Source organism: Macaca fascicularis, chromosome 9 (genome assembly GCF_037993035.2).
Source record: "Macaca fascicularis isolate 582-1 chromosome 9, T2T-MFA8v1.1".
Lineage (NCBI taxonomy): Eukaryota > Metazoa > Chordata > Mammalia > Primates > Cercopithecidae > Macaca > Macaca fascicularis.
Genome location: NC_088383.1, coordinates 57,252,180 through 57,266,821, shown reverse-complemented (window position 1 = coordinate 57,266,821; position 14,642 = coordinate 57,252,180). Strand labels below are relative to the sequence as shown.

The 14,642-nt window shown below is 39.5% G+C and overlaps 1 protein-coding gene across 4 annotated transcripts in view; it reads left to right on the top strand.

Annotated features, from left to right (window-relative positions):
* Positions 1 to 14,642, top strand: part of PTPN20 (protein tyrosine phosphatase non-receptor type 20) — a 102,523-nt gene that overhangs the window by 70,651 nt on the left and 17,230 nt on the right. For 2 of the 4 annotated variants that reach the window (XM_045399929.3, XM_045399927.3), the window contains exon 6: positions 12,762 to 13,096. The exons of the other annotated variants lie outside the window; for them this stretch is intronic. In XM_045399929.3, the coding sequence (XP_045255864.2) occupies positions 12,762 to 13,096 (335 nt within the window). The remainder of the gene's footprint in view (positions 1 to 12,761; positions 13,097 to 14,642) is intronic. 4 annotated transcript variants of the gene reach the window in all.

Sequence of the window (14,642 nt, the reverse complement as noted above, 5' to 3'; positions counted from 1 at the left end):
GAATGGCCTTTATTTTGTAGTATAGGAATTTTTAGGTATAAAGACAATATCTTCCATTTCTTTACCATTTCACAACTTACAAAGCATTTTGAAGACTAATAAAAGAGCAAGTCACACAGGTTCTCCGACTCTTGGCCTAATACTTTTTCTGTTACTTGTCTGTCTCTCAGGGATCTACTCAGAACTAATAAAGGTAATGACTTAGGTTTCTGTTAGCTTCTCACTTTTCAGAGCATGTTTACGAATTTCTCATTGAGTGCTCTGTATGCTCATGTGAGAAGAACAGGGAAGATGATAATATCTAAATTTAATGCAAGACAATAAGGAAGGGATAATCTTTCAGCAAATCGTCTGGAGAGTTGCATATTCATATACCAAAAATGAACTTTGATTCTTACCTCAAAACTTACATAAAAATTAACTCAAAGTAGATTATAGACCTATCATTAGAGTTAAAAACATAAAACTTCTGAAAGAAACCCTAGGAGAAGATGTTACTGCTCTTGGGTTTGGCAAATTTTTCCTAAATAGGACACAAAACCCTCAAATTGTAAAAGAAAAAAAATAAATTGGACTTCATCAAATAAGAAAAAATCCCTGCTCTTCAAAGCATATTATTATAAAACCAAAAAGGAAAGCAACAGGCTGGAAGAAAAATACATGCAAAACATTTATCTCACAAAAACTTATATTCATAATCTATAATTACTACAAATCAAGAAGAAGACAAAGAACCCAACACTAAATGAGCAAAAGATTTGAGCAGACACTTCTCAAGGAAGATCTGTGGATGGCAAATAAATGCATGAAATGATATTCACCATTATAAATCATTAGGAAAATGCAAATTAAAACCATAATGTGATACCATTTTATGCTCACTACAATGAAATGGAGTTTGTTTCTAATAAAGTTAAACATATACCTACCATATGATTCAGCAGTTCTATTCATATGTTTTACCTAAGAGAAAGTAAAGCATATGTCTGCATAAAGACTTATATATTAATGTTATCAGCTTTACTTGTAATAGCCAAAAACTGGAAACAGTGCAAATGCCCATCAACAGGAGAGTTGGATAAACAAATTGTGGTATGTCTACATAATAGAATGTAACCAGGCAATAAAAAATGACTAACAATGCATTGAACAACATGAATGAATCTTAAAATAATTTTACTCAGTGGAATAAGCCAGTCAAAAAGAGTATATACTGTATGTTATGAACCAAATTAAATTCTCCCAAAATTCATATGTTGAAGTTCCAACCCTTCGTACCTCAGATGTGACCTAATTTGGAGATAGGACCTTTAAAGTGCTAATTAAGATAAAATGAGGCTCTTAGAGTGTGCCCAATCCAATCCATCAGGTGTCCTTATATAAGAAGCAATTGGGACACATAAGAGACATCAGGGATCCAAAGGCACAGAGAAAAGTCCACGTGAAGACACAGCAAGAAGGCAGCCATTGGCAGGCCAAGGAGAGAGACCTCAGGAAAAAACAAGCCTGCTGCCACCTTGATCTTTGTCTTAGTTTGTTTTGTGTTGCTATAAAGGAATAATTTATAAAGGAAAGGGATTTATTTAGCTCATAGTTCTGCAGACTGGAAGGTTCAAGAGTGGGCATCTGGTGAGGGCTACAGGCTGCTTCCACTCATGGTGGGAAGTGAAGTGAAGCCAGCATATGCAGAGATCACATGGTGAAAGAGGAAGCAGGAGAGAAATGCGGAGGTGCCCGGCTCTTGCAGAACGAATAGAATGAGAGCTCACTCATGCCATTAATCTATTAATGAGGGATCTGCCCTTGTGACCCAAACACATCCCGTTAGGCTTCACTTCCAACATTGGGAATCAAGTTTCAGCATGAGGTTTAGAAGGGCCAAACATCTAAATCATAGCATTTTGCCCCGGCCCTTTAAAACTTATGTTCTTACCACATTGCAAAATACAATTATTCCTTCCCAATAGTCCCTAAAAGTCAACTTGTTTCAGCACCAACTTTCATATCTAAGATTCAGAGTAAGTTCTTTCCAGTTGTAAGCCTGTAAAATCAAAAAAGAGGATATTTACCTCCAAGGTAAAATGGTGGTACAGGCATTGGGTAAACACTTCCATTCCAAAAAGGAAAAATTGGTCAAAAGAAAGGGATAATAGTCCCCGTGCAAGTCCAAAACCCAGCAGGGCATACATTAAATCTTAAAGCTCCAAAATAATCTCCTTTGACTCCATGCCCTGCATATTGGTCACAGTGGTGTGTGGGGTGGGCTCCCAAGGCCTTGGGTAGCCCTTCCCCCATAGCTTTGTGGGGCACAGACCACTGGCTGCTTCCATGGGTTGTAATAATGCTGCAGCTTTTTCAGGCTGATGTGGAATGCTGTTAATAGCTCTACTGTGGTGGGGTTCCAGCACCTTTGTGGCTCCACTAAGAGTTGCCCTGGTGTGGACTCTAAGGAAACTCTAGCCCAACATTTCCACTAAAGATTGCCTTAGTAGGAGCTCTCTGTGGTGGCTCCACCCCCGCAATAGGCATCTGCCTGCACTCCCAGACTTTTTAATATATTCTCTGAAATTTAGGTTAAAGCTGCCAAGCCTCCATGTCCCTTGCATTCTGAATGCCTGCAGACTTAACACCACATGAATGCCACCAAGGCTTACCACTTAGGAGCAGTGGCCCAAATCCTACCTGGGGCCATTTGACCCATTGCTGGAGCCAGAGCAGCCAGGATGTGGGGAGCAGCATCCTGAGGTGGCCACGGGCAGTGGTGCTCCAGGTCTGTTCCCAAAAGGCATTCTGTCCTTCTAGACCTTGGGGCCTATGAGGGAAGGGGTGGCCCTAGATATTTCTGAAGTGCTTTTGGGCACTTTTTTCAGACTCTTCCTCATATTTTTGTCTTTTTCTGAGCCTTCCACACATTTCCACCCTCTGCTCACAGCCCAGTTCCAAAACTGCTTCCACATTTTCAGACATTTTTATAGCAACACCCCAATTCTCAGTACCAATTCTGTCTTAGTCCATTTTGTATTGCTATAAAGGAGTACCTGAGGCTGGTTAATTTATAAAGAAAAGAGGTTTATTTAGCTCCCGGTTCTGCTGGCTGGAAGGTTCAAGATTGGGCCTGTAGTGAGGGCCTCAGGCTGCTTCCACTCATGGTAGAAGGTGAAGTGGAATCAGCATGTGCAGAGATTACATGGTGAAAGAGGACGCAAGAGGGAGAGAGAGAGGTGCCCCATCCTTTTTAATAATCAGTTTTTGCAGCAGTGAATAGAGTGAGAACTCAGTCAACCCCGAGGAAGGGCATTAACCTATTCATGAGTGATTTGTCTCCATGTCTCAAAACCTCCCATTAGGCCCCACTTCCAATGTTGGTGATCAGTTTTCAATATTAGGTTTGGAGAGGACAAACATCCAAACCCTAACAATTGCTGCACTTCCAGCCTCCAGAATGTGAAAATAAATTTCCACCCTAGAAAACTAATATACTGTATGCTTCCACATATATAAAATTTTGGAAATTTTAAACTAATTTGTATTGACAGAGTATATCAGTGGTTCCACATATATAAAATGTTAGAAAATTTAATTTGTATTGACAGAGCATATCAGTGGTTGCCTTGGGGCAAGATGAGAGCAAGAAGGATAGATTATAAAGAGGCATGAGGATAGTTTTGCACTGATGGAGATGTTTAATTATCTTTATTGTTGTGGTGGTCTCATGGGTGCACATATATGACAGCTATACCTCCATAAACTGTTAAAAAGGTGGTTTGTGAGTGCAAAAGGTATATTTCACTTGTAAAAAATTTTCATACAGTTCACCATTATAATGTAGATAGATGGGAAAACAAGCTCTTTAAGGCAGAGATTTAACAAGCTTCTTTCTGTACTTCTTGAGGTTACTGTATGTTTGCTTCTATTCCTACCACCAACTAATGGTAATAGTAGTAGTAGTAACACTAATATGTTTATTACTATTGCTTATTACTAATTTAAGTCTGTTATAGGTAGTAATATTTAATTCCCACAACAACCTACCTCTGAGGTGTCAGTATGTTGGTGTCCTTGTTTTACAAAAAGGCTAAAAGAGATTAAGTAATTTTCTCACAGTCACACTGCAAATAGAGAGAGATCTGGGATTCAAACCCAGGCTTAACCACCACTGTATTTATTGTACATTGCTTTGTTTTCTATTTCAAGAAACTTTTTTTTTTCATTTTGAGATGGAGTCTTGTTGTCTCCCAGGTTGGAGTGCAGTGGCACAATCTCAGCTCACTGCAACCTCTGCCTCCTGGGTTCAAGCGATTTTCCTGCCTCAGCCTCCCAAGTAGCTGGAATTACAGGCATGTGCCACCACACCTGAGTAATTTTGTATTTTTAGTAGAGATGGGTTTTCTCCATGTTGGTCAGGCTGATCTCGAACTCCCAACCTCAGGTGATCTGGCCACCTCGGCCTCCCAAAGTACTGGGATTAGGCATGAGCCACCGCGCCCAGCTGTTTTGTTTCTTTAAGAATCAGTCTACTTGGAGTTCAGTATCACAATCATAGCTCACTGAAACCTCAAACTCCTGAGCTCAAGCAATCCTCCCACCTCAGCTTCTCAAGTAGCTGGGACTATGGGGATGGGTATGTGCCACCACACCCAGCTAATTTTTTATTCATTTATTTTTTTTAGAAACAGGGACTCACTCTTTTGCTTAGGCTGGTCTCAAACTCTTGGCTTCAAGTGATCCTTCTGCCTCAGCCTCCCAAGTAGCTGGAATGCCTGGCTCTCGTCATTCTTCTTATAGATATGAAACTTTATTTTGTAGTATTTGTTGCTATTACTTCATTTTCTTTCTCTTTTCCCTTAATTTTAAATCACTATTCTGATCTATTAGCTGTTTGATTGGAGATGGGCATAAGTAGTTGATGTAGTCTCAAACTCTACCTTTATCTTTCTTTCTTTCTTTCTTTCTTTTTTTTTTGTATCCTGATAAATGAATATTTTTATTGGTTTTAGGAATCTTGGATTTTAGTTCTTTTTTTTCTCATTTTTTTTTCCCCTGAGTGTTACTTTACTGTCCTTTCCCTTCCAGTGTTTTAGATGAGAACTGTAATGGTCATATGACTCCTTTTCTTCATGAGAAATATGTTCCTTTTTTTCAAAATCTTTAACTATCTTCCTGGAATTAAATAATGTTACCAGGTGTGCTTCATTTCCATCAGTGTTACCTAGACAAATAAACCCTTTAATTGATCTTCCTTTAGCTGTAATACATTTCATCAGTTAGTAATTGCTCCTCTTGCCTTCTTTTTTTTTTTTTTTTTTTTGGCTTCTATGAATCGTGGGGTTGTCTCTCGGTTCTATCTTGTAAAACTTTTTCTCTTGTTACTTCTTCTACCTCTGTAGTTTTGCATGTACTTTCTCTATCTCTCTGATTTTTATTCTTATTTTCTTCTTTCACTTGGTCTTATAGGAAACTAATTTAAGTTTTTTAAAAAAACTTTCCTCCTTCAAATCATCTACTAAAATTTTTAGCTTGTTTGATGGTTAATTTCATGTGTCAACTAGGCTAGGCTATGATACTCAGCTATTTGGTCAAATATTAGTCTAGATGTTGGTGTGAAGGTATTTTTTAAAGATGTAATTAACATTTAGATTAGCAGACTTTGAGTAAAGCTGATTAACCTCCATTATGAGAGTGGGCCCCATTCAGTCAGTTGAAGTCATTAAGAAAAAAAGGCTCATATTTCCAGAGGAAGAAGGAATTCTACCTCCAGACTGCCTTTGGACTCAAGACTACAATGTCAACTTTTCTCTGGGTTTCTAACCTGTTGGCCTGCCCTGCAGATATTGACTTGCCAGTCTCCACAATCATGAGTCAGTTCTTTAAATCTTTCTCACCGTATATATACAGTCTATTGATTCTATTTATCTAGAGAATCTAGAGTAATAGAATTTGGTACTGAGAGCAATTCTAGAGGAACAGAGTTTTAAGGATGAGTTTTATGAATTACTTCCTTAATCTGATAAGATGTAAAAGCATTAATGACATTTCAATAGTGAACAGAGTATTAATAATTCATAGTGTAATGTAACAGTAGAGATGTGCAAAGTATTGCCATTAGGTAATCCTATTCAGATACTTAGAAGAAGCAAGGTTCTGGGTGTCTGTATTTGATACCTTAGAACATTTTTGAGTTCTCATGAGAACAATGAGATTGGCTAGTTACTCCTGATGTAGAGAAGGAAAGGATGATCTTAGGGATTAATTTTCCCAGCTCAAGTGCCACATAAATAACGCAAAAGTTTCTCTTTCTGCCCTGAAAGAAACTCTTATATTCCAACAAAACTGAGATTGTAGAAAACCAAACCCAAAATCTCATCCTGAAAATGACTGAATTACAGTGCAAAGTGAATCCCCACCCTTTTAGGGTGTCCGCTGTTAAAATGAGGGCATTGACTGAGAAGGAATGGGATCTTGAAAATTGGAGTGGAGACGTATGTGAAGAGCCTTATAAAGCTGGGTGTATTGAACCCCTTGACTCTGATGAGTCTTCCTTGCCAGTAAAAGCAGCCAGGCCACCCCCATCTGAGGAGATTAATGCTACTTTACCTGAGGAAACATTTATTACCTCCCTGAGTTTGTTGTCTTGCAAGACATTGCTGATTCTTCTCAAGACTCACAGCCACCATCCTTCATTGCTTCTAGTCTCAGCAGGCCCTTAAAGGTAAGGTACGAAGTGTGGCCCATGGGGAAGTATGTTATACTACAAAAGAGCTATATGATTTTTCCAATTTATACTGACAGAAAGCTGGGAAATATTTGTGGGGAAGGATTTTAAGGGTGTGGGACAATGGTGAAAGGAACTTAGTGTTTGATCAGGCTGAATTTATTGAAATGGGACCACTAAGAAGAGATTCTGGACTTAATATGTGGCTTGGGGAGTTAGAAAGAGCTCTTACAGTTTATTTGGTTAGTTGTATTTAGTGGACCAAAAGGTAGCCCAGTCTAAATGAAGATAAAATGCCAGAACTGCCTTGATATATACTATATACTGTGAAGGAAGGGATCCAAAGGATTAGGGAGATTGGAACATTAGATTGGGTTTATCATTTAAGACCTGCCCACCCACCCCAGGAGGTCTAGAGGATGTACTTTTCTCATAACTGTGATAAATATATTTGTGAGGCGAGTCCCAGCATCCTTGAAGAATACTGTGATTGTTCTTCTCTGTAGCTCAGATATTGCAGTGGAAATTGCTGCCACTGAATTGGGAAACCTGAATGCAGTGGGTATAATTGAATCCCAGAGAAATAAGGGCCAGGTGGTGGCACTTGATAGCCAAAGGTAAGGTGAATGTGGTATGGTAATAGACAGCAGAGTCAAAGCAGCAATCAGAACAGTCTGACCTGCAGAGACCTATAGTGTTGATTAGTTGATCATGGTGTTCCTAGAAGTGAACTAGATGGGACGTCTACTAAATTCTTCCTTGATATGTGTAAGCATAAGAGTTCTAGGTCAAGTGAGCAAAAACCTAACCTGAACCACAGGAACTGAGAATCACAACCAGTCAATAACATCCTAGACTTGAGCCAGTTTACACACGCAGAACACCTTGAATGAATGGGAGGACCCTGGCACACTGCCAAGAATGTATACTGTTAATCTTTCAGCCTTCCCCAAAGGGACCTATAGCCTTTTGCCAGGGCAACTACACATTTGGAAAAAAGAAAATAATCAAACCTTTCAGAAACTACTGGACACTGGCTCTGAATTGACACCAATTCCAGGAGACCCGAAACATCACTGTGGTCTACAAATCAAAGCAGGGGCTTATGGAGGTCAGGTATTCAACGGAACTTTAGTTCAAGTTCATTTCACAGTGGACTCAGTAGGTCCCTAAACCCATCTTGTGATTATTTTCCAAGCCCTGGAATGAATAATTGGCATAAACATACTCAGTAACTGGTAGAATCCTCACATTGCTTCTCTGACCTGTGGAGTGAGGAATATTATGGCAGGAAAGGGCAAATGGAAGCCACTAGAACTGATTCTGCTTAGGAAAATAGTAAAAAAGCAAAAGCAATACTACATTCCTGAAGAGATTACTGATATTAATGCCTCCATCAAGGACTTTAAGGATGAAGTGATGTTGATATCTATCACATCCCATTCAACTCACCTGTTTGACCTATACAGAAAAAAGATGGAATTTGGAGAATGACAGTGGATTATTGTAAGCTTCCTCAGATGGTGACTCCAGTTGCAGCTGCTATACCAGATATAGTTTCATTGCCTTAGAAAATCAACACATCCCTTCATACCTGCTATGTAGCTAGTAGCTATTGATCTGGGAAATGCTTTGTTTTCTCTATACCTAGTAATCAAGAACACCAAAAGTAGTTTACTTTCAGCCTGGCAGGGCCAGCAATACACCCTCACTGTCCTGCCTCAGGGGTGAATTAACTCTTCAGCCCTATGTTGTAATTTAGTTCTCAGGGATCTCAATCACCTTTCCGTTCCACAGGATATTACAGAGGTTTATTACATTGATGACATTGTGCTGATTGGACCTAGTGAACAAGAAGTAGCAAATGCTTTAGTCTTACTGTCTGTCAGAGGGTAGGAGATATATACAACAAAAATTCAGTGGCCTTCTACTTCAGTGAAATTTCTAGGGCTCCAGTGGTGTGGGACATGTTGAGATAATCATAAGGTGAAGGATAAATTGTATCTGGCTCTTCTTACAACTAAAAAAGAGGCACAATGGCTAATGAACCTCGGTGTTTTGGAGGAAACATTCCTTATTGGATTTGCTACTCTGGTCCATTTACTAAGTGATATGAAAAGCTGCTAGTTTTGAGTGGGACCCAAAACAAGAGAAGGCTCTGAAACACGTTCAGTCTGCCATGTAAGCCTCTCTGCCACGTGGGCCGTATGATCTAGCAGATCCAGTGGTGCTTGAAGTGTTCATGGCAGATAAGGGTGCTATTTGGACCTTTGGCAGACCCCTTTAGATGAGTCACAGTGCAGGCACATAGGATTTTAGAGTAAATTCCTGCCACCCTCTGTGGACTCTCTTTTTGAGAAACAGTTTTTGACCTGCTACTGGGCCTTGGTAGAGACTGCTTCATAGACTACTAAGTAGAGAATGTTTAACCATGGGCCACCAAGCCATAAAGTTGGGCATACAAAACAGCACTCCACCATCAAATGAAAGTGGTAGATACAAGATTGGGCTTGAGCAGATCCTGAAGGCACAAATAAGTTACACGAGGAAGCTGCCCAAATGCTCACTGTTCCCACCCCTGCTACATTACCTATCTTCAGCCTGCACCTATTGCCTCATGAGAAGTTCCCTGTGATCCGCTGACAGAAGAAGAGAAGACTTGGACGTGGTCTACAGAAGGTTCTGCATGATATAAAGGTACCACCCAGAAGACAGCTAGAGCACTACAGCCCCTTTTTTGAGACATCTCTGAAGGACAGTGGTTAAGAGAAGTACTCCCAGTGGGGATAATATTGGGTAGTGCACTTGGTGGTTTTTTTTTTTTTTTTTTTTTTTTTTTTGCCTGGAGAAATGGCCAGAGGTATAAATCTATACTGATTCATGGACTATGTTTAACGACTTAGCCGGATGGTCAGGGACTTTGAAGGAACATGATTGGAAAAATTGGTGACAGTAAGGTCTGGGGAAGAGGCATGTGAATAGACTTTGCTAGATAGGCACAAACACAAAGATATTTGTATCCCATGTGAATGCTCACCAAAGGTTGATCTCAGCAGAGGAAGACTTTAATAATCAAGTGAATAGAATGACTTGCTCTATGAATATCAGCTAGACTATTCCCCCAGCCACCCCTGTCATTGTGTCATTGCCCATAGGTCTCATGAACAAAGTGGCCTTAGTGGCAGGGATGGAGGTTATGTATGAGCTCAGCAACATGGACTTCCACTCACCAAGGCTGACCTGGCTACAGCTACTACTGAGTGTCCAATCTGCCAGCAACAGAGACCAACACTGAGTACCTGATGGGCACTATTCCATGGGATGATCAGCCAGCTAGCTGATGGCAGGTTGATTACATTGGGACCACTTCCATCATGGAAGGAGCAGTGCTTTTTTCTTACTAGAATACACAGTAACTATGGGTATGGATTTGCCTTCCCTGCACACAGTGCTCCTGCCAATTTACCATCTGTGGACCTACAGAATGCCTTATCCACCATCATGGTATTCCATACAGCATTGCTGTAATCAAGGAACTCACTCTGTGGCAAATACCTTGTGGCAATGGCCTCACTGCCACTGTGTTACCATATTCCTTATCCTCTCAAAGCAGCTGGCTTGATAGAATGGATAAATGGCCTTTCGAAGACTCAATTACAGTGAAAGCTAGGTGACAGTACCTTGCAGGGCTGGGGTAATGTTCTCCAGGAGGTTATATATGCCCCAGATCAGCATCCAATATATGATGCTGTTTCTACCATAGCCAGGATTCAAGAATCAAGGGGTTGAAATGGGAGTGGCACCAGTCGCCATTATCCCTAGTCATCCATTAGCATAATTTTTCCTTCCTGTTCATGTGGCCTTATGCTCTGCTGGTCTAGGGGTCTTAGTGGCTCTCTTCATTAATGTTGTCTGACACTTAGGCCTTTCTGTCTGCAAACTTGGGTCTTCCTTGATGGACAACAGAGTTTGAAATTATTTTTGCGCCAGAGTCTAGATTTACCTAGTCTGTGGAGTCTAGAAGATTGCTGCATAATATGGAACAAGTTGCTTTGTACAGATTCTTTATTTTAAAAGTATGAATAGAATAGCACCTCCCTCGAAGGTTTGTTTTGGAGTTGACAAGGTGATACATGTAGTGTATCATGCTGCTTGAACCTGGTATGCATGTTTCACTGCGTTCTATTAGTACTCTCGCTTCTGTTTAGGGAGCTTTCCTATGATCACTTGAATTATTTCCTTTCTGTAGTGAATTCCACAGCTTGCTTCTGAAATTCCTTTTTTATATTCCCCTTCTATGCGCTATGTCTTTTAGCACTTTAATCATTATTGTAGGTTTAAAAAATTTTTTTTTCTGAGTTCTGGGAAAAATTTTAAGCTGGTTTTTAAAACATGAATTTGTTTTTCTGTTCAATTCCTGCTTTAGGAGTTTGAGTTGAATGATTGTGACTTTTATATGAAATCAAGCTTTTATTAGTTTAGATTATTTAATTTTCACATATTTAATCTCATTTCAAAATTTAAAACATGCTTTTTTTACTATGAAGTAACTCATACTGTTTATATACTGTAATAACTGCTGCTAACATTGTGATGAACACTTGCCAGGCTTATGATTATATGACATATATCATCATATATGTACATACATATGATGAAAGATCTCCCTACAGAGCCATTGTTACTGCCTTTATAATTTAGTAATATAACATATTTGTTAGTAAACATAGATATATAGTATTGTTTTAAACAATTAATGCTCTCTTGAATTTTATTTAATATACAAATAGGAATTTTTAAGGTGTTATCACCTTTTATAGAAAGGAGAACATTTGTTATGATTTTTTAGAATGTGCTCCCTTTTTGAAATACTGGGTACCTTTATATATCTAGCAATTTTTTTTTTTAAACGGAGTCTCACTTATTCTGTCACCCAGGCTGGAGTACAGTGGAGCGGTCTCGGCTCACTGCAGCCTCCGCCTCCCTGGTTAAAGCGATTCTCCTGCCTCAGCCGCGTGAGTAGCTGGGATTATAGGTGTGAGCCACCGCGCCTGGCTGTTTTTTCTGCTTGTTCATATTTACAAGGGAAAGTTTCTGTGTACTATGTTAAAATTTGAGAAGAGTTCTGCCAGATATTAGGTAAATGCCTGTTTAGGTCTTCTCAGTATATTTACTAGATAAATGGTCCGTGTGATTCTGAGTAGTGAGGACAGGTTATTGGTGAGAGAGCTGCATGGCAGAGAAGGGCCTCCTTTTCTGTGTGTGTTTGTGCTCTTCATGTGGGGACTGGTGGTGGAACCAGAGCTTCAGATGTCTGTGTCAGGTGAAGAAGGAACTCCTGGAGCAGTGAAGCTTAGTAGGCCAAATAGCTGGTTTTCCCTCTCGTATTTGTTATAACAGTCCATGTTAGATGAGTCCCATATTACTTGGAGCAAATCCCCTTGGTAGCATCCCTTTGCCACAATATCTTTGCTTTGAATAACATGTCCCATCACCAGCTGAAGGCTGAGAATGGACATAAAATATGGCTGTCTAGTTTGGAGGACACTGGTGGAATTCCATTAATCCTAGGATTTGTCTGCAGTCAACTATTAGATTTTTTTTTCCCCTGGCCCCTGCTGCTCTGGGTTTGCAGGTTTCACAGATTTGCAGGAGAATATCATTCATTTACTCCCACAGAGAGTTTCTTCTCTGTTGTGTTCAGTTGCAAACTAGAGGATACGTCCCTTGACTTAATCTTGCCTATGCCAGTTCTAGCAGAAATTTCCAAAAGTACCTGGATGGTAATGATATCATTCTGTGTTTATTAAAAACTGATCTGAAAAATAAACCTCTCATAATTGTATATTTCTTAGGTCATGCCAATAGTTTTCAGGGAGGAAAGAATTTAAACTCATGGACTCAACCCTTTTGAAAAAAAAAACTCCTAGGCCATCTTCTTTATTGATCAGAGAGATATACGGATTTATGTGTGTGAAATCCTTTCGTGAAGTCTGGGTGTGATGTATCTCCCACCTTTATCTACCAGATGTTTCTGTTTCTGTAATAGATGATTCAACACGCGTTCCTCTTGGAAAAAGCAAGGACTACATCAATGCTAGTTATATTAGGATAGTCAATTGTGGACAAGAGTATTTTTATATCGCTACTCAAGGACCACTGCTGAGCACCATAGATGACTTTTGGCAAATGGTGTTGGAAAATAATTCTAATGTTATTGCCATGATAACCAGAGAGGTAGAAGGTGGAGTTATCAAATGCTACCCTTACTGGCCCATTTCTCTGAAGAAGCCATTGGAATTGAAACACTTCCGTGTATTCCTGGAGAACTACCAGATACTTCAGTATTTCATCATTCGAATGTTTCAAGTTGTGGAGAAGTCTGTAAGTTTTTAAACATCAGTATTAGATATATGTTTCACCACATAAGCAAATGTCTTAGAACTAGAAGTTAGGAGTAGGATGGAAAATAGACCGAGGATACTTCTTAAAGTAACTTTTTACTTGTCCCTGGTACCAGAAGCCACCACCACTTCTCCTCCTCCTTAACCAGATTCTGTAGAGAAGAACAAATTGGAAAAGAGAGGTGGGGTAGGGAGAGTGTCTGTTGAAGTTGTCTGATTCTGGGTTATACCTGCTTCTGCCAAGTGTGGCAGATAAGTGTTGAGTCCTTAAGGTATGCTAATCACTGGGCCAGGCACTATCAGTACTTACCGAGTAGTGGAGAGGTTGGTACACTCACTGATAGATACCTAACTTACCGTGTTCAGTGATAATGTTGAGATATGTCTTGGCCACTTTGGGGCTCAGAAGGTAAGTACTTAGCTTTACTTGGAGTTTGGGGTAAGGTTTACTGGAGGAAGTAGCATTTGTTTTGAGAATTATCCAAATGAGAAAGATGGAGGGAGAAAGTAGATGATCAAAATATAAAATAATACAAGGTGTGTATAGAGACAAATGTAAGTAGTTAAGTGTTTCTGAAATGTAAAAGTTCAGTGCCAGGGAGTAATAAAAGATGAGATGAGGTTATCAAAAGTAAGCAGGGGTCAGCTAGAATGTGAAATGTCTTAAATTTCAGCTAAGTAGCATGAACTTTATTATGAAGATAATTGGGAGACATTGAAGAATTTTAGTAAGTGACATGATCAACTACGGCTATTGGCATGGGGTGGAAAGAACAGACGCAAGTGTTTTGCAGATAAAATTGGGGGACTTATAATTGACTTATGACTTATGATTTATAAGTGACAGAGGAGGGGTTGAAAATATGTTCAATACAGTAACCACATGTGGATATTTGTTTAAATTTAAGTTATTTAAATTTATGTAAAATAACAAATTGAGTTCCTCACCTGCAGTAGCCACGTTTCTAGGGCTTATTAGTCACATGTTGATAGTGGCTACTATATATTGCCATATTTAAGACATTTGCTTCAGTATAGAAAGTTCTGTTGAGAAGCACTGGTCTAGAATAATTCATGTATTTCTTGGTCTAATAGACTTAGAAAACAGAAAAGGAATGGTTTATAGCAGAAAGCAATGAGTTAGATTGCTCTAGTGGATTCAGTTGGCAGGTAGGTGATACATGTGTTAACAGGAGTGAAGGGAATAGGAGTTGAACAGGAAACTTGTAGAGAGTGGTGAGTTTTGGAGTCATCACCAAAGAAGTTGATTGGAGCACAATCACCAGGAAAAGGGCTGCTGAGTGATGCTGAGGTTTGACCCATAAATTTGTAATAGCAACAAAATATGTGATTATGTGTTTTGTTTTGTGTTTTTTTCCAGCAGTATAACATTGAGATTCCTGAGTACGGGTTATGGGACTGACCCAGAGAGAGAGATTAATTTTAAGGAATTGGTTCAAGTGATTGTGGAGGGTTGGCAAATCTGCGGGGTGGGAAAGTAGGCTGAAGACCCAGGGAAGAATTGC